Source organism: Dendrobates tinctorius, unplaced genomic scaffold (assembly GCF_039654945.1).
Source record: "Dendrobates tinctorius isolate UK_male_01 unplaced genomic scaffold, ASM3965494v1 ptg000071l, whole genome shotgun sequence".
Classification (NCBI taxonomy): Eukaryota; Metazoa; Chordata; class Amphibia; order Anura; family Dendrobatidae; genus Dendrobates; species Dendrobates tinctorius.
The window spans coordinates 13962624-13987389 of record NW_027361739.1 but is presented as its reverse complement, the minus strand read 5'-3'; the positions used below and the strand labels follow the sequence as shown (position 1 = coordinate 13987389).

The 24766-nt window shown below is 43.1% G+C and overlaps 1 protein-coding gene across 1 annotated transcript in view; it reads left to right on the top strand.

Annotated features, from left to right (window-relative positions):
• The first annotated feature begins 866 nt into the window (after nucleotides 1–866).
• Nucleotides 867–24766, top strand: part of JPH2 (junctophilin 2) — a 97745-nt gene continuing 73845 nt past the window's right edge. Inside the window, exons 1-2 of the mRNA XM_073582415.1 lie at nucleotides 867–1705; nucleotides 10376–11156. Coding sequence (XP_073438516.1) covers nucleotides 1327–1705; nucleotides 10376–11156 — 1160 coding nt within the window. The 5' untranslated portion in view covers nucleotides 867–1326. The remainder of the gene's footprint in view (nucleotides 1706–10375; nucleotides 11157–24766) is intronic.

The window sequence follows — 24766 nt, the reverse complement described above, 5'->3', positions numbered from 1 at the left end:
ATTACAGAAGTAATACCCATAAAATAAAATCTACATAATATTCCCTACAAAAAAAGTATCAAAAACATTCTAAAATCAAAATGTTATGAGCTTTTGAATGCAACAACACAAAAACAAATTGTTTAAAACAAAAAGTGGTTTTGCCGTGTAAAAATAGAAGAAAAAATATTAACAAGTTTCAACCACAATAAAGTTTTCACCTCATTTATATTGCACCGTCAATGTAAAAACAAAACTACAAAAAAAAAAAACAAAACGTTTTTTTTATCCTCATTTTGCATCCAAAATTTAAACTAGGACTCGTCCCACAGGAAAAAAGTCAGCATACAGCTACCTCGGTGGAAATAAAAAAAAACGCATAGATTTTGAATATGGTATTAAGAAAATGAGAAAAAATGAAAAACATTGCGTTGTTAGGTATGAAACCTGTTCATTATTTTCATAATATATTTTTTATTATTTGTGAACCTGGTTATTGACACTGATTTATTTCTTGTTTCTTTATTTTTTTTTTGCATTGTTATTCTTTTTGTATATTTTGTATTGTATGCTAAATATTGTATTATTCTCTTTTTTATTCTTTTGGATGTTGCAATATTGCATTTCATTATTTATTTCGTAGTCATTCACTATTAAGACTATGATCCCAAAAAGTCTTCTTCAGTGTCACTCAAGTGTCACATACACTCACGGCATGAAAAATTCCCAATCAGCCAGCAGATCTATTTTAGGTCCCCCTCCTTTTCTTAGCAGGCCGCCCCTGTTCTCCACTAGTTCTGCACTGCTATGAGAAGTAGCCATTGAGCAGAGCTGCGATTGGGGTTTATTTTTGGAACAGCTGGGATGCAATAGCCTTGTTAGGTCTGTTCTAACTTTCTCTCATCTGCAGCCCTCACACACTGGGAGCCGGGGACTCTGCCCTGCTCCTGCCTGGGCAGAAAGAGGGAGTCTTGCCGCGAAAGGGGAGGGGGGTTCATATCCAGGACCACCGGGATGATATCATGATCAATAAGTGCCAAATAATGCAAGGATATGGACGGACTGCTGGGCAAATTAACCCTTTCCAAACTTTGATACAACTCAGGCTGAAGATATCCAATCAGATTCTCCATCTCTACACCGTGAGAACTAGCACAGGATTCCCAGCAGCTATCCCATACAAGCTTTATTATAAGGCTTCGTAACACCCCTCCGAATCCTGTGCTCTGTTAATGAGAATTTTTAATCTCATGTCGCCCACGGTGATAAATTATTCAAATTTACTTTAATTTAATTCTTCATTTACAAAAAAAAATACTCATTTTATTTTTTGTCACTGAAGGCACTATGAGTGGCGGTCGGTTTGATTTTGATGATGGAGGAGCTTACTGTGGCGGGTGGGAAGGCGGGAAAGCCCATGGTCATGGTATCTGCACAGGGCCAAAAGGCCAGGGCGAATACTCTGGATCTTGGAATTATGGATTTGAGGTAGTAGGGATCTACACCTGGCCCAGTGGTAATACCTACGAAGGATACTGGTCTCAAGGAAAAAGACATGGCTTAGGTATTGAAACCAAAGGACACTGGGTATACAAGGGTGAGTGGACTCATGGATTTAAAGGAAGGTATGGAGTCCGTCAGAGTATGACCAGTGGAGCCAAATATGAAGGAACATGGCAGAGTGGACTACAAGATGGATATGGTACTGAAACATATGCCGATGGAGGTAAGTGATTAAAGATGAATAACCTGTAAATGGGGAGAGAGCTGGATTACAGATTTAAGCAGGACATTCCATGAAATGTATATTCTAATTATTCCGATATATGTATTAATTGTAATATATTCCTTAATGTTTAGTAAGTGGCTAAGCAAACATGGGGCACTGTGTCTGGTCCTGTCTACGGTGACGGTACTGTTATGTCTGTGAGTCTTGTTCTATTAGGAGTTTTCCCCCTTTTTTTTATGCATCACAAAATTTCTTGTTTGTTATTTTATTTTATCCAACACGTTTATACTGGTGATGGCCCATACTAATCCTATGGAGAACGGTGGGATGGATGGCTGCGAGACAACAAACGCCACTTACTTCACGAGAGTGAATTAGTGAATAGGTAAAATTCAACTTGTTCAATTTTTCTTTGTTCGAGGGTCAGGTAGCCTCCATAGATATTAGATGATCAGCCAGGGCCAAATATATCTATCTGTGGGATGTTCCAAAGTCTACTGACTATTGTGAGCTCCAAGAGACAACAGAACCTCCATACTATAGGTAGACGTGCACTAATGGCCATTGTTCACTTGGCCAACCATTTATTCAGCCAACAGCCACCTAGATACTTCCTTCTGAAGGCTGCAGAAGATGGATAATTGCTCTCAACCTATTCGTGCTTGGAAAGTAAGAATAAAAACTTATGCTGAAGAAAGTGTCCTATGGGTTCCACTTTGACCTATGACCACCAAAAGTACTTGTGCTGCATTACATAAATGGACAGAAACATGGGAAATGAGTGACCCCCAAAAAATAGCAATAAAATTTGGCAATGTTTATTTTTCTCATTATATCCCCCAATGGCCATCAAACTTTAGATTTTTAGCTAAGTATCTATGAGCACATGGTCATTCATACTTGTCCAACACTTGTAGTGGGCAATGGATGTACAAACAACTTCACTTTGTCAATTGGCATCAGCCTTGGGAATGTGCAATTGTTTAGGGATATCACCCAAAAGTCACTCGAAGTTCACTAGACTTTAAAACCTCACTGTGTAGACACATATAAGACACTAACCTTTATAATAAGTATATTGCACATTGCAAGGAACCTAGATTTACACATCAGCCTTGAGTACCCACTGAGATATCATACTTGTCATATGGGGCTTGTAATAAATTCCCATTTGTGCTCCATAGCTGAATTTTTTTTACTATCCAAACAAAACTATTTATAACATACTTTCCATGAGGTTCTATTAGGCAAAGCTTTAGGGGGCTGTCCGGTGAAACTAAGTCCAGGATAACTTATTGATATATTGATCGGTGGGGGTTCAGCCACTGATCTTCAGGGATCAGGATAATAGGGCACTTCTATTCCCATTAGAATCGAGCTGTAGTTCTCATGCTTAACTATGTAATTATTCCCTATGGTTCTGCTGAGCTCTGCATTAGTTTATTTTGGAAGCTCCATAATGAATGGAGCTGCAGTGCTCATGCTCAATCACCTAACTCATACCCTATGGGCCTGCCGAGAACTGTATTAGTTTTTTGAGCAGCCCCATAGAAAATGAATGGAACGGCAGTCAGGCATCCAACCTGCTGTTCCATTTTATAAAAGTACCCCTTTAGAGATATAAATTCCTAGCTCTGCTGATCGGTGTGGGTCTTGGCGGTCAAACCCCGACGTTCAGTAAATTATCACCTATCCTGCAGTTAGATGATATTCAGTGTGCAACCCTTTTAGCTCTACTGGTTTGTAGTATACAATCTATATTGGAAGGCTTGTGGAGCAGTATTTGACCAAATAATTTTGTGTGAAGTTTGTATACCTATCACATGTAACTGTGTTGTTTGCATGGAGTTGGGGAGTTGCCAAGCATAGTCCTGGTGGCAATGAAAGCCCGTAGACCAGCCAACTCAATCCTGTGGCTCTCCAGCTGTTCTGAAAAATGACCACTTGTAACAAATCGCAATTAGGAGTTTTGGAACAGCTGGAGAACCAAGATTAGAGATCCTTGAATTAGACTACATTTTAAACATTTTAGTCCACTCACCAAAGTTTACAGCATCTAAAACAAATCCAAATAATTGGATACTAGTAAGACAATCATTGCACCTTAGACTCACTAATATTTGACACGTTATACATCGTGTTCTCCCCATCATCTGAATATCTTCTCAAGGTTATTTGTGGAGATCCATGAGCTGAAATCCCTACTAGTTCCTACAATGAAGATGGTACAGTCAGACAACGGTATCTGTGAGAGCAACTGACTGCGATCATACTGAAATGAGGCACCCTATTACCACCTCTAGAAATTGGGAAAGAGGGAAGTGTCTCAGACTCAAGAATAGTAGGGGTCTTGGCCCTCAGACTCCTTCTTTATGCAGGTCCATATCAGGCACATACTGTAGTAATGCTGAACACTAATGGTACCTTTCTGGAGTCAAACTGCTATACTTGTGACTAATTGTTTTTCTGCCAATAACTGGTCTGATCATATTTCAACACATGCAGGTGCCAAACAAAATGCCACTAGTAATTGGCAATACAGTCTTTCAAACAGATATTGAATCCTACAATATGTCTAAAGACATGGACTCAACCTACCAGCCAGATGTGTAATCTGATGCTCTCAGTCCCAGGTGCAAAATCTATTATAGCCCCCTCCCCAGACTTTTGAGATATCAAATTCTCTTACGTGGCAGAGGGGCCATTGAGCCACCTCAAGTATCAGGGTGGGTCTGGGTGCGACTACAACCTCAACACCCCAAAAAACTACACCCATGCTTCCAGGAGTTCGGTTCATTTTCATCATTGATCCCCCATTGCTCCAACATTTATGGAGGGAACTTGTCCTCTTAAACTCTTCTTGCAGCATATGTAGGTCCAGGACTCTTACAGAGCTACAGGTTAGAGACCCCTGCTCTAAAGTATATACCCAATATACAGATAATTCAATTATGAATGTGAATATGACCTCTTCTTCTTATAAATAGGAGATATTTCACCCTGAGCTTTACAATCGGTCAACAGAAATATCAGATCACTGCTCAGACTATTCAGGGGATCATTTGACCCGAAATGAGCTTGTTCAGCATTATACAGTGGGGGGCCTGTAAGATATTATTTCTTCTGCTACGTGCGTGTATGGGATGTGGGAATATGATATGTCTGGAGTACTGAGCATAGTTCTGACACTTTATATTTATAATTTGTGTAATGTTAAGTATATGGAGAGCGCCATCTAATGAATATGGTCATCTGCAACTTGGGTTTCTTGGATGCCTTCACCACAGTGAAGTATGTTGGTGTCTGATGGACTTCTGACCAGAACTAAATTTAGGACAATGGTCCTTATGTACGTTAGAAAATTCTCTATACAATTGTGGTCCGGCCATAGCTGAGGAATAAGTGGTGCGTTATTTTTGAAGAAAGGCTGCTTGAATAATACGTGGGCATAATGAAGGAGGGATTGTTCTCCGATCTTATACGAATTGGCAGGACTTCAACAATGGTCAGTGGAACCATTTCACAGAGCTGGTCCCGTAACCATACTTCAGATACGAACTGTGAATAGCTCATTGTGTATTAATGCATGCCAGTGTTACCGGACATATGAGAGAATTATTATTATTAATTGTAATGGTAACTATTATGATTATGCAGTTGTCATCTGAAAATTCAGTACACACTACTTCTACAATACTACTACACCAGATACTATCCTACCATTAGTATCACCATCACTAGAGAGTTATCACTGCTACTATACTACTATTACTGATACAATACCTCCAGAACTACTACCACCACCTCCATTACTACTATATTACTACACTACTGCTACCACCACTACTACTGCTTCTAATATGATACTACCACATTACGTCCAGTTTCCCAACTGCTACCACTTCTACATTATCATTACACTAATACTACTGCTCCTATTACTACACTACCACTGGTACTAATACCACCATCATTACTACCACCATCATTATTACTTTTAAAACTACTTCCACTACTACTTTAATCACCACTACTATACTACTCCTATGCTGCTACTCCTGCTCCTAATACTATATTACCACTATTACTACCATTCATGCTACAACTACTGCTACTAATACTATACTACCATAAGTATTACTATCACTATACTACTACTCTTCTACTCCTCTTGCTTTTAACACTATACTACCACTAATACTACTACACCTACTCCTTGCAATACTATACTACCAGTATTACTATAATGGCTTTCACCATTAGTACTGCTACCATACTACTCCTATACCACTCCTGCTCCTAACACTTTAGTACCACTGTAATTATCATCCCAACTAATACTACCTCTAAATCAACTTCTCCGATACTACTACTTCTGCTTCTAACGCTGTACTACTACAAGTACCACCACTACTTTTTACTATTACTCTTACTAGTCCTATACTGCTACTGCTACTAGTACTGCTCATAATGATTATCAATACCACTAGCACAACTACTACCACTATTACTATTACCTTTACTATGCATACTACTCTTATAGTAATACTGATGCACCTAATACTACACCAGTACTATAAACTCTATTAGGAGCACCAGTACCATAATTAATACTGCCACTACTACTGCTGCTATACTACAAATGCCCTTCAACTATACAACGCTACCTCCAAAACCACCACCATAATTATTACTGCCACTACTAATATCACTATCACCACCACTACTGCTTTGACTGAATGCACAACCTGGCACAGTCATACATATGAGAGCAGCAGAGTCCTGTACGGAATGGTAGGTGGCACCCCCTTCGTGGACTGTGGGGGGTGTCACACTAACCCTTACAGATCATACATACATTGATAGTTTAACCTAGGAGAAGCTATAAAAGTTCAATAATAGTAAATGTTTTTAAACAAAACAAATATACATACACATCTTTGATTTTGTGCTAAAATTTGTGAATAGAATTTCCAGGATACATGGGCGGACACACTGCATATGCAGCCGGTGCAGCAGCACAGGGGTCCAGAGGCTCCAAGGGGGCCCCTGCAGGTCAGCTAATGAGAGCAATCTGGCCTGTTTATCTGGCTCCTGGGAGCCCCTGGCCAGATTGCCCTCGTGTGCGGCGGGCAGAAAGAGATTCCTGCAGCTCCGCTGCCTACAAGAGAAAATGGCAGCGGAGCTGCAGCGATATGTCCTGCTCCATGCCTGTGTTTCCTGTCTTACACAGCAGTCAGCGGCACGGCGGCAGACGGCTGTGCCAGAGAGAGGAAGCTGCAGGCGATGGTGACGCTGCTGGAGAGTGTGCGGTGCAGTGAGTGTGTGAGTGAGTGTGTGTAGCTGCAAGCAAAGGTGATGCTGTGGGAGAGCGTGCGGTGCGGTAAGGTGAGTGTGTGTGTGTGTAGCTGCAGGCAAAGGTGATGCTGCGGGAGAGCGTGCGGTGAGGTGAGTGTGTGTGTGTAGAAGTGGGGAATGATGGGGGTGATTGCAGAGAAGGCAATAATGGGGTGGTGGGGAGGAGGAAATGTTGGAGGTGGTGGATGGGCAATGGTGGGGAAAAGGAAATGATGGTGGTAGTGGAAAGGATGATGATGGTCATGGTGGAAAGGGCAATAATGGGGTGGTGGGGGAGAAGGAAATAATGGAGGTGGTGGAATGGGCAATGAAGGGGTGGTGGGGGAGAAAGCAATGATAGATATGGAGGAAAGGGCAATGATGGGGGGTGCTGGGGGAGAAGGCAATGATGGGGTTGGGGGATAGGACAAAAATGGGATGCGGGGGATTGGGAAGGAGGAAGGGGGATTTATAATAGATTTAGGAACAGGGGGAGGTGGAGCAAAACGTTATTATCGCTTATTATGCTTAAAGGGAACCTGTCACCACTTTTTTTGCCTACCAGCTAAAAACATCAGTTAATTTGTTGTCAGCTATGCGTTCCACAACTACTTCTGAAACCCCCTGACTCCCCATGTATCACCCATAAAACCTTTTTTATTGCTTCCGTTCGGTTTGGTCCGATGGGCATTTCCTCTGTTCCCTCCCTCCACCCCTCCTCGGCTTGCTGTGCGCATCCTTTGCCATGAATATCGGAGATCGCGTATAGATTTCATGCGTGCGCATTGAAATGGTATCTCACGAGTGTGCAGTATGCTTTGCCCAACTGCGGGCAAACCCGAAAAGCAGTAGTGCGCATGCATGTCCTACGCCTTCTGTGGTGCCATGTCTAATCATTAGTGGCAGTGTGCTTTAAATACAATATGAAGCTATGTGCCAGATATGAGGTGGGAGGGAGAGAAGACCTCGCGTAGTAAAGCAGCCAAAACGATGTTTGAGACGCTGGGGTAGCGGCACACGCGCAGAAATGCCTATGTGACTGGGGTTCGGGTGCGTGCGCTATGCAAGTGTTCAGGGAGAGGCTTGGAACACAGAACCGAGGTGCATGCGCACTACTGCTTTTTGGCTTTTCCCACAATTGGACAAAGCATACTGTGCACGCGCTGAGATACCATTTAAATGTGCACGCGTGAAATCTGTACGCGATCTCCAATATAAACAGCAAAGAATGCGTACAGCAAGCCGAGGAGAGGTGGAGTATGGGAAAAGAGGCAAGTCAACGCCCATTGGACCGGACCAAACAGATTACCATACACCGCGGGACAAATAAAATAGGTTTTTATGGGTGATACATGGGGATTCAGGGGGTTTCAGAAGTAGTTGTGGAAAGCATAAATGACACCGAATTAATTGATGTTTTTAGCTGGTAGGCAAAAAAAATGCTGAAAGGTTCCCTTTAAAGGGAAACTGTCAGCTGTTTTAGCCACTATAAGATGCGGCCACTGCCTTTCAGAGCTCATCTACAGCATTGTATAATGCTGTGGATAAGCCCCAGAACCGACCTGCAAGGGAAGAAAAATAAGTTTTATTATACTCACCGGGGGGGTGGTCCGGTCCGATGGGTGTCGCAGGTCTGGGTTCGGCATCTCCCATCTTCTTGCGATGCTGCCCTCCTGCTTGGTTTGTGGCTTCACGGCATTGTGCTCTGGCGCAGGCTTACTTATCTGCCTTGTTGAGGGCAGAGCAAAGTACTGCAGTGCACAGGCGCCGGGCCCTCTGACATTTCCCAGAGCCCGCTCACTGCTCACTGCAGTACTTTGCTCTGCCCTCAACAGGGCAGATAGGTATGCCTGCACAAGAACGCAATGCCGGGGATCCATGAAGCAAGCAGGAGAGTGGCATCACAAGAAGATGGGAGGCGCCAGACGCAGACCTGAGACACCCATCGCACCGGACCGCCCCCCAGATGAGTATAATAAAACTTATATTTCTTATATTTCAGGTCACATCGAGGCTTATCTCCAGCTTTATAGAATGCTGTAGATAAGCTCTGAAAGGCAGTGGTCGCACCTTATAGCAGCCAAAACAGGTGACAGGTTCCTTTCAACACAGTCCCTTAGCATATAGTGTACTCACTTATTATACATAGCACAGGCCCTTAGTATATAGTGTACTCACTTATTATGTATAGCACAGTCCATTAGTATATAGTGTACTAGCTTATTATGTATAGTGCCATCCCTCAGTATATAGTGTAGTCACTTTTTATGTATAGCACAGTCCCTTAGTATAACGTGTACTCACTTATTATGTATAACACCATCCTTAGTTACATAGTTTCCTCTTTTTGTTATGTATAACACCGTCCCTTATTGCATACCATCCTTTCTAGTTATGTATGGTGCCGTCCCTTATTTTCCTCTGCTGTTATGTACAGTGCTGTCTCTTACATATTGTATTCTTGTTATTTTTGTTATTCACAGTACCCTCTTTTATGGCATAGTCCGCTCCTTTTTTTTTTATATAAAATGACTGCTGATGGAGGAGCTGGTGACCAGACTGCCAGTCCATTATCTCCTCCATTAGAAAATAAGCTTTCCCATGCTCCATCAGCCATCATTGCATTATATATCTAACAAGAGAGGACGGTATGTAATAGAAAACCGGGCTCTACAGTATATAATCCATTATGTATGGGACGGTGCTGTACATAGCAAGAGGGGGCACTGTATAAGGGACGGCAATATATATATATATAATAAAGGAGACTATGTAATATATATACATGTATGTGTGTGGCTATATATATATAAATATATATATAAAATATATAGCTTTGTCGAGATAAAAGGAGGGGGACCCAGACACATTTCTTGCACAGGGGCCCCAAGCTGTCAGTCTTCGCCCCTGCCAGGATACATTGATACGTCATAACTGTGTGATCTGGTGGTCTTAATATCAGAAAGGTTAACTCATGTTTATATGGCTGCATCTGCAGCTCTGCCCCATGTAATGAGCTGTGACTGATCTAGCACCGGACACAGCCATGTGGGTGATAAAGTACTGTGCCTTGAGGGTCATCACTTCATTCATTGGGGGCTAGATTATACATTCATAGTTTGCACAATTAAGTCTAGCAAAGTTCTGTCGCCCTTTATACCTATAAAGAAAGCTAAATACAAATTCATGTCCTATACTAAACTGGCTTTTAATAGACTGAAGGAACACAGAACCCCAAAGGTGGACAACCTTTCTAATAAGTTTACTTTAGGTATCTCAATGGAAAAAGAGATTAAGATTGTTTTCTTTGTTTTATCTCCTTGTCTTCAGGAACCTACCAGGGTCAGTTTGGAAATGGTATCAGAGAGGGCTATGGTGTACGTCAGAGTGTCCCATATGGAATGGCTGCAGTTGTTCAAAATCCTTTACGCACCTCCCTGACTTCCCTTCGCAGCGAACACAGCAATGGAACATTGGCCCAGCACGATGCCATGTCAACTTCTCCAGATAGTATAGTGTCTCCAACCATCACGAGAGGTGGCTTCGCTCTTTCACTCTATGCAGATGCTGAAGCCCTTAAGGCACAAAAGACAGGTTTTTTCAGAAGAGGTTCCTTGCTAGGCAAGCTAAGAAAATCTGATTCTAAGACATCACTTTCATCTCAAAGAAGTAAACTGAGTTTTTTGAAGAGTGTTAGCGGTATGAGCTCTGGAGCTAGTGATGCCACGTCTACCGTAAGTTTTGGAGATGGGACTGAACCAGAAGAATTTCCACCAGTTGAGGCCGACATTGATGCCACCACCACTGAAAACTACATGGGTGAATGGAAGAAAGATAAGAGATCTGGCTTTGGAATCAGTGAGCGGTCCAGCGGGCTGAAGTATGAGGGAGAATGGTTGGACAACCTAAGGCACGGCTATGGTTGTACCACCTTTCCAGATGGCACAAAAGAGGAAGGAAAGTATAGGAATAATGTTTTCATTAAAGGAATGAAGAAGAGAGTGATCCCCCTAAAGAGCGCGAAGATCAGGCAGAAAGTAGACAGAAGTATCGAAGGAGCACAGAGAGCTGCTGCCATAGCTCGACAGAAATCAGAGATTGCTGCATCCAGGTAACATGATATGGAAAATATAACTTTTTGTTCATATATGCTTTGGGGACAAAATACTATACTGAATATTTACATTGTAACTTTACATAAATATATTTTCCCCAATACATTGGTTTTCCTGTTTGACTCTTACTCAAGCATTGTTGAGATTCAACATCCTTGAGGTCCACCAATCTTCAGCTCCATCATACTTGAGACTTACAATGGTCACCATGTGCTTGTCATAGTGCCACCTTGGTTATTAGTATTTCTGAATGGTAATATGGTCATTTTTTAGAATAGTCACAGTGAATTCATAATTAAATGATCCCTTGTAGGCGGTGGCATGCTGGAGTTCTTACAGTACACCAAAAGAGATGATTCTCAAGCTCCATACTCCAAACTACATCCAACCCTTAGGCTGTGATCACTTTGTATTTTACCCTATGGTCAGTTGTTCCATCAGGACTTACGTCTGAAGCTCTGGAAAACTGGATATGGACGTTTGCGCTGAAGAGAACATTGACTGTAATAGTACAAACTGAGTCACTTTGTGCTCTATTGGACATCATCTTCTTCGGCTCTATCCGCCTATTTGATGCGGGCTCCAAGATATAGTCAACATAATGTCTGACAGAGCACACATTGCTCTGTCTGCATCATTACAGCCAAAGGCCCCATGAACACATCCACCTGAATCCTGTTTTGCAGAGCTTCGGATGTAAGCCCTGATGGAGCCACTGACCATAGGCCGGGCTCACTGCTTTAATTGCATCATAATGCATCATAATCTTTATAATTTCATTGTACATACAGGGCACATCTGTAGTAAGATCTAATAGGGTATTTGGCAAACAAACCCTAGTGGTAATTAATGGACTCCAAAGTCACCTCCAAATAAAGTTGTCTTCTACTTAACGTTTGAACCAACTGTTGTATTACAGCCTAGGGCCACCATATCCCAGGCACTCTAGGGCTATTTTCATATGGTGCTAAATAACCCATCAGTATATTTTTGGAGTGATGGAGGAAAGCAGACTACATAGAGGACCCATTTAAACTTTGGAAAAAAAAAATGGAGCTTTGGTCTAATTCAAACTTAACTTAACCACTGGGCCACTATAAAATGTGTACTTAGTGCTCAGAAGAAATATTGGAGGCCACGAAAATCAGCCCCATATTAATTTTGTTTTTAGTGAAACTAGGAGTTCTGAACTACAGGGGAGCTTTGCTACTTTTGTTCATTGTGTGCAACAGCCTGCCATCAAACATGGCAATATCTATAAGAAATACGTAAGCCCTCAGAGGAATACGCCAATATTTTCTGTCTGGGAATAGCTGTATGGTGCATTTGGGGCTATACTGTGCCTCCAATTTTATCAGAAGGTATTCAGTGGTTTTTATGAACATTGAACTCTATGGCTTGCTTCATTGAATGCTGTATCATTCTTCTTTATGGTAGACCACAGAACATTATATGGTAGTACATTGGTTGTCTATAGATCAAAAGTACTCCATGTACCACTGTACAGGTTCTGCCATGTACAGGGAAATAGCTAGATAGGTTTCAAAGGTCTTAGAAGTCTTTTGAGCCCATGGTCCTTTAGGGCGCCATAGTAAGTGGACCCTATTACAGATTTTGCATTGGGGCCAGGTGCGTCAAGTTACACCCCTGGTAGCATCGATGAAGCCTTAGTCTGGAAAGTCTATGAAGAAAAGCAGGTGGACACTCAAGAACCTCTTGAAAATCAAAGTAATTGGAGATCAGGAAGTCTATGTGTAGAATGTGTCTAGTGGTTAAGTAGACGCTTGGTATGAAGACGTTGATGGATGCAGATAGAAAAGATTTCCGTAAACTTGCCAAAAAAGCATAATGCACATTAAATTGGTTGTCTAGGATTAAAAAAAAAACAGAAACAGCGCCACACCTGTCCACACAGGTTATGTGAGGTATTGCAGCTCAGCTCAGTCCCATTCACTGAGGATCAGGGGTAGCGCTGTGTTTGAAAGCAGCCTTTTTTTTCAAAATAATAAAGGACATTTGTACTTGTGTTCTTCAGGACTTTAATACAAGTCCTGGAGATGATGAGGACATTCGGGGATGTATCAGGTCATGCACAAGTGATGCCATTTATTTTAATATCTCTTTCAGAAGTTTTCTTAATGGAAATATTTGGCTGCAACACTTGTTCCACAGTAAGAGCAAAACAGAGCGTTCCACCGGCTGATGAAGAGCAGATCATGTTTGCACCTTGTTAGAGAATCTCTTACTTTTCTTCTCCCGGTTGGGTTTATCCATATGTACAAGACTTATAGAATGATTGTACACGTTGACGTTGCTCTTTTGTGGATTTTCAGACATTGTTTAACTTTCATCATTCAGTATGCTGTCTTTCAGCTCATATTATTTGGGAATGATCATCTCCTTGGATGTCCTGATAGCTTGTGGTTTCACAAAAACTTTAGAGCTACAGGTTGGCAACCAAGGATCTAGATACCGAATATATTTTGAGATATCACTGAAGAGAATAACCAGGCAAAAATAACATATAAGATTACATTCCCTTCAAACCAGCATACAGCATTGATTGAATGAGACGTCTGTAGGAACTTCAGTGGCCAAATATAGATTTCTGGAGGCACAGAGGTCATCGGGTGTACAGACCATATACGTCTCCGATTCTGACTGAACACAACTGCACAATCAGTAAAATGCAAGTGCAAAAATATATACAAGATGTAGTGGAAGAAAATCTGTAGATAAAAAGGTCATATCAAATTAGTTTTAGTACAGATTTAGGGCTTCTTTGGCTGTCACTTTAGAGACATCTTTATGGCATTTCTGTAGCAAGCACTCTGAAAGGCATCTGTGTGGCACATACTCTACCCGGTTTTAGTCGACAGACAAACTAAGGATATCTTTGCACAACTTATTTTAGACATTTTTGAAGACGTTTTAAGAAGGTGGCAGCAGTGTTTTCCCTCAAATGTCTTTTGTGATCAGGGCTGCCACTAGGAATTTCGGCTCCCCATACTGGTAAAATTTTCGGAGCTCCCTTTAGACTCCGCCCAGGCTCCACCCCAGTCCCCCCTTCTCCCCTCAAACTGTCCACAGTCCCACCGCTCTCTCTTGGAAAAACTCCACTTCTCACCAATCACACATTAACAGTTGCCATCACCAGATCATACATATAGCCGGCAGCTTTTGTTTTGGCCAAAAGATTTTCTAAGCTGCCATCACAACACTGTAGACACTTGTAGACACTTTTGGCCGAGCTGTACTCTACGCTAACCTATTAAATATTTGTTAAAATATGCAATACAATTTAGATATATTTTTATTTATTTTTCAATTTTTAAAATAACCAATAATATCACATACAACGGACAAATACCACCGCACCATATCCATCCCACATATTACCACCACCTAGTGAGCTATAATGCCACATACAAGGAACAAATACCACCACACCATGACCAGACCACATATTACTACCACAGTGATGGAATAATATCACATACAAGGAACAAATACCACCGCACCATGACCAGACCACATAATACCACCACAAAGTGACCAAATAATAGCACATACAAGGGACAAATACCGCCACACCATGTCGCCCTGGTGGCGTGGATGAGGGTTCGGTGACCCCTCAAGGGAGAGGTACTGTTATGAGTTCATTTTCCCCTTCACCATTGAGGTCTGATGAACTCCCTCTTCTGGTGAAGGAAAGTAGTGAGGCTGATTACCAAGCACCTGAGCTGGGAGAGGATGACTGGGCGACGGGGATCTCTGACTGGATATAAGGCAGCCGACGCCCTTCTGCCTCGCTGGTGATTTCTCTGTGGAATTCTAGGAGACCAGTCTGATTCCTGCTCCTCAAAAGCTAAGTTTTCTGCTTTGCCTTTTTGCATTTGTATTTTGGTTTTAGTTTGCCTTGCTTTTCTGGATTCTGCCATTCCCTGCTGGGGTGAGCTGAATTCCTTTTTTGTCGGTTTGCTCTGTCTTCAGAAAATACCTCAGTACTGACAGTCTTTTTGAAGCCTAGCGTCTTCAGGGCCTTTTTCCCTGTCAGTCTGTTGGCTCCTATTTTGATAGGGTTTTTCGCGGATTGCAGACAGCAGCTTTCCTATCCTGTCCTATCTAGTTAGCTTGGGCCCCATCATTTGCTCAGTCTATCTTTCTATCTGTGTTAGTGTTTTTTCATCTTGCTTCACCGTCATTATATGTTGGGGGCTGCCTATTGCTTTGGGGTCTGCTCTGGGGCAGTTTAGATTTCCCTTTCTGTCTTTAGGCTAGGCAGTTCTCCGGCTGTGATCGAGGGGTCTAGGGCATCGTAGGAACCCCCCACGGCTACTGGTAGTTGTTGTTGATAGGTTCAGGGGTCTGCAATCCGATAGCTGCCAACTTCTCTGGTTTTCTGGACTTAGCTAGCATTTCTGTTTTTGCCTCCTAAGGTGACTCATTCATAACAGAATCACCAGCCATACCGCAGATCCTAGGGTACTCAATAGCAGGAAAGAATTTAAAAAAAAAAAAAAAAAGTGTGTATATTTTTTCCTCTATATCTCTGAGGCCGTAGGGGGAATTTTTTTTTTCTCTCAATAGAGATAAAGCAATTGTCTGATCGTGTGGAGCAGCTCGCTGCGGAAGTGCGGGGAATTTCCGCCTACCTTGCTCATTCACATGCTGCTGAACCAAAGATCCCTACTCCTGATGTGTTTTTTGGGGATCAGTCTAAATTTTTGAATTTCAAAAATAATTGTAAATTATTTTTTGCCTTGAAGCCTAACTCGTCAGGGAGCTCCGTGCAGCAGGTTAAAATTGTCATCTCTTTGCTGCGTGGCAATCCCCAGGATTGGGCGTTTTCTTTGAAACCTGATGATCCTAGTCTGACTAATATGAACGCATTTTTTCAATCCTTGGGGTTGTTGTATGACGAACCTAATGCTATTGATCAGGCTGAAAAGACCCTGTTGGCATTGAGCCAGGGTCGAGATTCTGCAGAATTGTACTGTCAAAAATTCCAAAAGTGGGCAGTCCTTACTGCCTGGAATGATAATGCCTTAGCAGCTCTCTTTCGGAAGGGTTTGTCAGAAGCCGTAAAAGATACTATGGTGGGATTTTCTGTTCCCTCTGCTCTGGACGATTCTATGTCATTAGCCATTCAGGTTGATCGGCGTTTACGTGAACGCAGGACTGCACGAGAGGTGTTGCCACCTGTTGAACAAGTGTCTGAACCTATGCAATGTGATAGAGTTTTGTCCAGGGAGCAACGTCAGGAGTTCAGAAAGCGTAATAAGCTGTGTTTTTTTTGTGGAGATGCTTCGCATATTATTTCTGTCTGTCCTAAACGAGAGAAACGTTTTGCACACACCTTTTCTGTGGGTGGTGTTCAACCTAAGTTTATTCTGACAATTACTCTGATCTGCTCCCTGTCCACATTTTCCGCCAAGGCTTTTGTGGATTCGGGAGTAGCCCTGAAGCTAATTGACTTTGATTTTGCTAAACGTTGTGGATTTCCTATGACACCTCTGCGGACGCCTATCCCTTTGAGGGGGATTGATGCTACTCCTTTGGCGAAAAATAAACCTCAGTTTTGGACCCAGGTGGTAATGCGGGTCGCCCCAAACCATCAAGAAAATTGCAGATTTTTGGTGTTGCATAATTTGCATGATACCATTGTTCTGGGGTTTCCCTGGTTGCAAATTCATAATCCAGTTTTGGACTGGAAATCTGTGTCTGTGGTGAGTTGGGGTTGTCGGTGTGCCCTTAGTGAGGCTCCGGTTTTTTCCACCTCTCCTCAGTCGCATGATGTTCCTGACTATTTGGCGGACTTTTAAGATGTATTTAGTGAGAATGAGTCTGCGTCTTTGCCTCCTCATAGGAGTTATGACTGTGCAATTGAACTGAGCCCGGGGTGTAAATTTCCCAAGGGTTGGCTCTTCAATTTATCTGTACCCGAGCACGAGGCTATGCGATCCTATATTAAGGAGGCATTGGAGAAGGGTCATATTAGACCATCCTCTTCACCATTAGGTGCTGGGTTTTTTTTCGTGGCCAAAAAGGATGGTTCATTAAGGCCTTGTATTGATTATCGTGCCCTCAACAAAATTACTATTAAATATCAGTATCCGTTACCCCTGATTTCGGATCTATTCTCCAGAGTTAAAGGTGCTTGCTGGTTTACCAAGCTTGACCTCAGGGGGGCGTATAATCTTATCCGCATTAAGCATGGGGATGAATGGAAGACGGCGTTTAATACTCCAGAGGGACATTTTGAGTACCTGGTGATGCCTTTTGGGCTCACTAATGCCCCTTCTGTCTTCCAGTGCTTCATGAACGACATTTTCCGAGACTTTGTGGATAAATTTTTGATTATCTATCTGGATGATATTTTGATCTTCTCCAAGGATTGGGATTCTCATGTGGAACATGTTCGGACTGTGTTCCGGATCTTGAGGGAGAATTCCCTGTATGTCAAAGGATCAAAATGCCTTTTTGGGGTACAGAGGATTTCATTTTTGGGATTTATTTTGTCTCCGTCAACTATTGAAATGGATCCGGCCAAGGTACAGGCCATTTATGATTGGGTTCAGCCCACTTCTTTGAAGGCCCTTCAGAAGTTTTTGGGTTTTGCTAATTTTTATCGGAAATTTATAGCAACATTTTCTAGTATTGCCAAGCCATTGACTGATCTGACTAAGAAGGGTGCTGATGTGTTGAATTGGTCTCCGGAGGCTGTTTCTTCTTTTCAGGAGCTGAAGCGAAGATTCACTTCTGCCCCGGTTTTGCGGCAACCTGATGTCTCACTCCTGTTCCAGGTAGAGGTGGACGCTTCTGAGATTGGTGCAGGAGCTGTTTTGTCCCAAAAGGATCCTGTAACATCTAAAATGAATCCCTGTGCTTTCTTTTCCCGAAAGTTCTCCCCATCTGAACTTAACTATGATGTGGGGAATCGGGAACTGTTGGCCATGAAATGGGCATTTGAGGAGTGGAGACATTGGTTGGAGGGAGCTAAACATCAAGTCGTGGTCCTCACTGACCACAAGAATTTGATTTACCTGGAGTCGGCCAAATGCTTGAACCCTAGACAGGCTAGATGGGCCTTGTTCTTTACACGTTTTGATTTTGTGGTCTCTTTTCTTCCTGGCACTAAGAATGTCAAGGCTGACGCTCTTTCTAGGAGCTTCTGTGCTGATTCTCCTGTGGTGACCAAGCCTGCTACCATCTTAGGTGAAGGGGTAGTTCTTTCTGCCATCTCGCCCGATTTGAGACGTGCTCTGGAAGAGTTCCAGGAGGACAAACCTGAGCGTTGTCCCAGTGGAAAGTTGTATGTTCCTGACCAGTGGAAGAAGAGAGTGATGTCTGAAGTTCATTGCTCTGCATTGGCTGGTCATCCAGGTATTTTTGGTACTAGAGATCTGGTGAGTCTGTCTTTTTGGTGGCCCGCCTTGTCTCGTGATGTCAGGAATTTTGTGCAGTCCTGTGCAACTTGCTCCCGGTCTTAAACTTGTTCTCGCTCTAGTGGGTTGTTGATGCCTTTGCCAGTCCCTAGGAGGCCATGGACCCATATTTCAATGGATTTCATCTCTGATATGCCTGTCTCTCAGAGAATGACTGTTATTTGGGTCATTTGTGATAGGTTCTCTAAGATGGTTCATCTTGTACCACTCCCTAAGTTGCCATCTTCTTCTGAGTTGGTGCCCCTGTTTTTGAAACAGGTGGTTCGCTTGCATGGGATTCCTGAGAACATAGTTTCTGACAGAGGAGTTCAGTTTGTGTCTAGATTTTGGAGGACGTTCTGTTCCAAGCTGGGAATTCAGTTGTCCTTCTCCTCTGCGTTTCACCCTCAGTCCAATGGGCAGACGGAGAGAACAAACCAGACCTTGGAGTCGTATTTGAGATGTTTTATTTCCGCTGATCAGGATGATTGGGTTTCATTTTTGCCCTTGGCCGAATTTGCTTTAAATAATAGAGCTAGTTCTGCCACTTTGATGTCACCTTTTTTTTGTAACTTTGGGTTTCATCCTCGATTTTCTTCAGGGCAGGAGCCTTTTGCCTGCCCAGGTGTTGACACTGTGGTGGAGAGAAGGCACCAGATCTGGGACCAAGTGGTGGATAAGTTATCTCTCTCCCAGGAAAAGGCCCAGCGTTTTTCCAACCGACATAGGACCGTTGGTCCCCAGTTTAAGGTGGGTGATATGGTTTAGTTATCATCAAAAAATATCGCTATGAAGGTAGCTTCTCCTAAGTTTAAGCCTAAGTTTATTGGGCCTTACAAGATTTTGGAGATCATTAATCCGGTCTCTTTTCGGTTGGCTCTTCCTGTCACATTTAAAATCCATAATGTGTTTCATAAGTCCTTGTTGAAGAGGTTTGTTGAACCAGTAGTTCCTGGGGTGGCACCTCTGGACCCTGTATTGGTTGAAGGTAACATGGAATATGAGGTAGAGAAGATACTGGATTCCCGTCTGGCTAGACGGAGTCTCCAGTATTTGGTTAAGTGGAAGGGTTATGGTCAGGAGGATAATTCCTGGGTCTCTGCCTCTGATATTCATGCCAAAAGATTGGTGCGTGCCTTTCATCGGGCTCACCCTGATCGCCCTGGTGGCGTGGATGAGGGTTCGGTGACCCCTCAAGGGGGAGGTACTGTTATGAGTTCATTTTCCCCTTCACCATTGAGGTCTGATGAACTCCCTCTTCTGGTGAAGGAAGGTAGTGAGGCTGATTACCAAGCACCTGAGCTGGGAGAGGATGACTGGGCGACGGGGATCTCTGACTGGATATAAGGCAGCCGACGCCCTTCTGCCTCGCTGGTGATTTCTCTGTGGAATTCTAGGAGACCAGTCTGATTCCTGCTCCTCAAAAGCTAAGTTTTCTGCTTTGCCTTTTTGCATTTGTGTTTTGATTTTAGTTTGCCTTGCTTTTCTGGATTCTGCCATTCCCTGCTGGGGTGAGCTGAATTCCTTTTTTGTCGGTTTGCTCTGTCTTCAGAAAATACCTGAGTACTGACAGTCTTTTTGAAGCCTAGCGTCTTCAGGGCCTTTTTCCCTGTCAGTCTGTTGGCTCCTATTTTGATATGGTTTTTCGCGGATTGCAGACAGCAGCTTTCCTATCCTGTCCTATCTAGTTAGCTTGGGCCCCATCATTTGCTCAGTCTATCTTTCTATCTGTGTTAGTGTTTTTTCATCTTGCTTCACCATCATTATATGTTGGGGGCTGCCTATTGCTTTGGGGTCTGCTCTGGGGCAGTTTAGATTTCCCTTTCTGTCTTTAGGCTAGGCAGTTCTCCGGCTGTGATCGAGGGGTCTAGGGCATCATAGGAACCCCCCACGGCTACTGCTAGTTGTTGTTGATAGGTTCAGGGGTCTGCAATCCGATAGCTGCCAACTTCTCTGGTTTTCTGGACTTAGCTAGCATTTCTGTTTTTGCCTCCTACGGTGACTCATTCATAACAGTCCAGACCACATATTACCACCACATAGTGACTGAATACTACAATACTGATCAGTAATAAAAAAACAATACTATCACCATAAGTGCCATTATACACAGGGGTTCTGTACTTAGTATACAGTGTCTGTGTACAGGTAATACAGTGATCAATGACATAATACACAGGACCTCAGTATATAGTATACAGTGTATAGTGTCAGTGTATAGGTAACGCACTAACTCACCAGACACGTCTCTAGGTAAAGTCCTTCATCCTTTCTTTTCATCTTTCATCCAGCACAGACCGCCATCACGTCTTCCAGCCAGGGCTTGTCTCTGCAGGAAATAACACAGTTATCTAGAGCTCTGCATGCAGAATACATTACTTATTTTTTTCCCAACTTCTACATTACATCACATGAAGAAAAAATGGCAACATAGTATCACTCTACACAGTAACAGGACCGCCCCCCATTTAAAACAGTATACTCAAAAAGCAAAATAAATACATCACTGCAGTAATAATATCCCTTAATTAGCCCCTATGGTAATAATATTCCCCATCCTGGCCCCCCATGTGTCTCATTCCTGTCTTCAGCCATATGTTTTCCCATCCCACCCTCATGAGTATCCATTGTGCCCCATATGATTTCCCCATCTGTCTCCATCGTATCCATCCTGCCCCATGATCCTGCACCATGTGTCTCCCCTCCTGCCCCCTCCTGTGTCTCACATTCTGCCCCCTCCTGTGTCTTACTGTCAGATTCTGCCCCCATGCCTCACATTCTGCCCCCTCCTGTGTCTCACTGTCACATTCTGCCCCGTGTCCATTCTGCCCCCTCCTGTGTCTCACTGTCACATTCAGCCCCCATGTCTCGCATTCTGCCCCGTCTTTCGAGTTGTGCCCCGTGTCTCTTATTCTGCCCTACGTCCATTCTGCCCCTGTGTCTCACATTCTGCCCCATCATGTCTTACATTCTGCCCCCATCATGTCTTACATTCTGCCCCATCATGTCTTGCATTCTGTGCCTATCATGTCTTGCATTCTGTGCCCATCATGTCTTGCATTATGCCCCATGTCTGCATTCTGCCCCCATGTCTTGCATTCTGTCCTCGTGTCTCTTATTCTGCCCCACGTCAATTCTGCCCCTGTGTCTCACATTCTGCCCCATCATGTCTTACATTCTGCCCCCCATCATGTCTTGCATTCTGTGCCCATCATGTCTTGCATTCTGTGCCCTTCATGTCTTGCATTATGCCCCCATCATATCTTGCATTCTGCCCAATAATTTCTTGCATTCTGCCCCATCATGTCTTGAATTCTGCCCCATGTCTGCATTCTGCTCCCGTGTCTTGCATTCTGCCCCCATGTCTGCATTCTGTCCCCGTGTCTTGCATTCTGTCCCCGTGTCTCAGTCTGCCCCGGGCCCCCCAGATTGCTGCTTTCAATAAAAAAAAACAAAACAAGTTCTTCTTACCTGGCCGCGCTCCAGCGGCGAAGCTCCCTCCACGCAGCTGAAGCGCGCACTCGCCGGTAACTGACAATGACATCAGACGGCGGCGACGTGCGTGCTGTGGCTGATGTCAGCTGTCAGCCTCCGATTGGCTGGTGGCTGTTAACTATTGACGTGCGGGCCGGCGGACCTGCTTGTCAATAGCGTTCAACTGCTGCACCGCAGCACCACTAAGGGCCCGGTTTAGCCTGCCGGTAGGGGCCCGGTGAGCAGATGAGATGGGGCCCGATGTGGGCCCCCTCTGCCCACTGGGCCCCATACGCCAGTCAGGGCAGTAATGCCCTGATGGTGGCCCTGTTTGTGATGCCTAACCTGATATGGACGTGTTTTGCAGGAACTTTTGCTGGTAGCATTTTTTCTTTTAAATTCCTTATATCACATAGTGGCGGCTTTCAAGCAGTATCCACCAGAAGTGTGGACTGGTCATTTCATTTAGCTGTTTCCGGCTTTCATAGCCTGAAGTGGTTACACAAAGTTGCAAAAGAAGAAATCTAAACACAGCAAGTTGTTTTGACATTGCAGTGCATATGTCTATCTTTTCGTCATTTTTTACCAGTTTTTCAGGTGGGTTCCAGGTGGAATCTCCCTAAAAGAAAGACATTGTGTGCATATGCCCTAAGGGTGACAGTCACTCTAGGGGTCATCTCTGTTGTAGGCAATTTTGGTGGCATCTCTGTGGAAGATACTCTTGGATGGATTTTATTGCCAGGCTCTCTAGGAGGCATTTCTGTGAAAGACACTCAGGAATGCAGCTTGGTGGCAGTCATTCTGAGGAGAGACTGTCAGGCATTTTGGTAAATGCCTTCGAATAAGTCATGAAAGTCAGATCAATTGGCTTGAATTCCTGCCACCCAGCAATCAGCTGTTAGAAGGTCCTGCAATGCTACTGGATCTAGTTAGAGTATGGAGGCAGCAGTTCTTGACAGCTTCAGCCCTACGTCCATTTGTAATGGGTCATAAATAGTGTATTCCTGGACAACATCTTTAAGTACATAATGTGCAAGAAATTGGTAACCACAATTAATACCAACCCAATTTCTTCTCAGATCATATTTCCACAGTTTCAGTAAGCAGAGTAACAGACTGTTATATGGATTACACTAATATTTATGTATGGAGCGAACTCCGGGGAACGTTTTTCTTCTTTTCCTTTTAGCCCCCATAGTGCCATTGCTTTTGTCAGTAAAAGATCAAGTAGTGCCTAAAGCCTCTCATAGACATTAGATAGCCGAACCATCGTTCAGTTGACAGTTATTGCTCCCAAATCCTCCGACCATAAACACAAATATGTATACTGTATGAGAAAGCCGCTGGCACTTACCCTCTTGCTATCAAAGAGAACAAAGGTTGGCTGGTGAAATTCAACTTGCTGGATCATTGTCTCCACCAACATCATCTGTCGTGAGAAAGTCGAGAGGCCTCCAGATAGCTGATCTTGGGGATATTGACTGGTTCAGGCAAACTTAGTTTAGCTTGTACAGGATCCTTAAAAAGTAACCATCATTTTAATTTTTATTTCATAAGTCAATAGTACACAAGTACATAAGACACCTTGTAATATATCTTATTAGAGACATTTTTGTCATTCTCCTTTTGGATTGATTTTTCATTCTTAGTTAATAGGTAAAATCTGTATTAAGTGAAGACAGATTACCACATTACTGAGATGGGGATAACAGTTGGTGCTTTTAAATTCTATGGACGATGGAGGAGCTGGAGGCCGAAACGAACATCCTGCTGCAAGTTCTCCTGAAACGTCAGTTATAATTCATAATAGAACTGTATGAGCAAAGCCTGTATTCACTGAAAACACGCTTTAAGCATGAAATGAAAATTTTGAGAATGAACAATCAACCCAGGAGAAAGAAGCGGATATCTTTAAGGCTAAGTTCACACAATGAGCTTTTTGGTGAGTTACTGAGGTTCCAGATTTTCTGCAGCATTTCTGCACCTACTAGGTAAGATAGGTTACTTGCATTTTTTTAAAAAAATACACAGCGTCAAAAACTCACCAAAAAAATCATCGTTGGAACGTAGTCTAATAAGGTATATTAAAAATATACTTCTTTTCTTGTGTAGTGTGCATATACTGTACGTATTTACAGTTGAAACTAGAAGTTTACATACACTATATAAAAAGACCCATTTGCAGGTTTTTCTCAATATCTGACATGAAATCAGAATAAAACTTTCCTATTTTAGGTCAATTAGGATTACCATAATTATTAAGATTTGCCAAATGCCAGAATAATGAGATAGAGAGAGAGAGAATGCTTTAAGGCATTTTTATTACTTACTGCAAAGTCAAAAGTTTACATACACTAAAGGCCCCGTCTCACTAAGCGATCTCGGTAGCGAGATCGCTGCTGAGTCACAAGTTTTGTGACGTAACAGCGATCTCACCAGCGAGATCGCTGTGTGTGCCAGCGATCAGCGAGCGGCCCCCCTGCCGGTATCGCTGATCGCTGGAAGAAACCTCTGGACATTTCTTTGGTCACTGGTCTCCCGCTGGCCAGCACGCATCGCTGTGTGTGACAGCGGGAGACCAGCGATCAGGTGTAAAAAATAATAAAAAAATAAAAAATATAGTTATTCTCACCTTCCGACGTCCTGTTCAGCCATCCTGCCTCTCTCCACGCTCCGGTCCCAGTGATCCTTTGCACGAATGACCG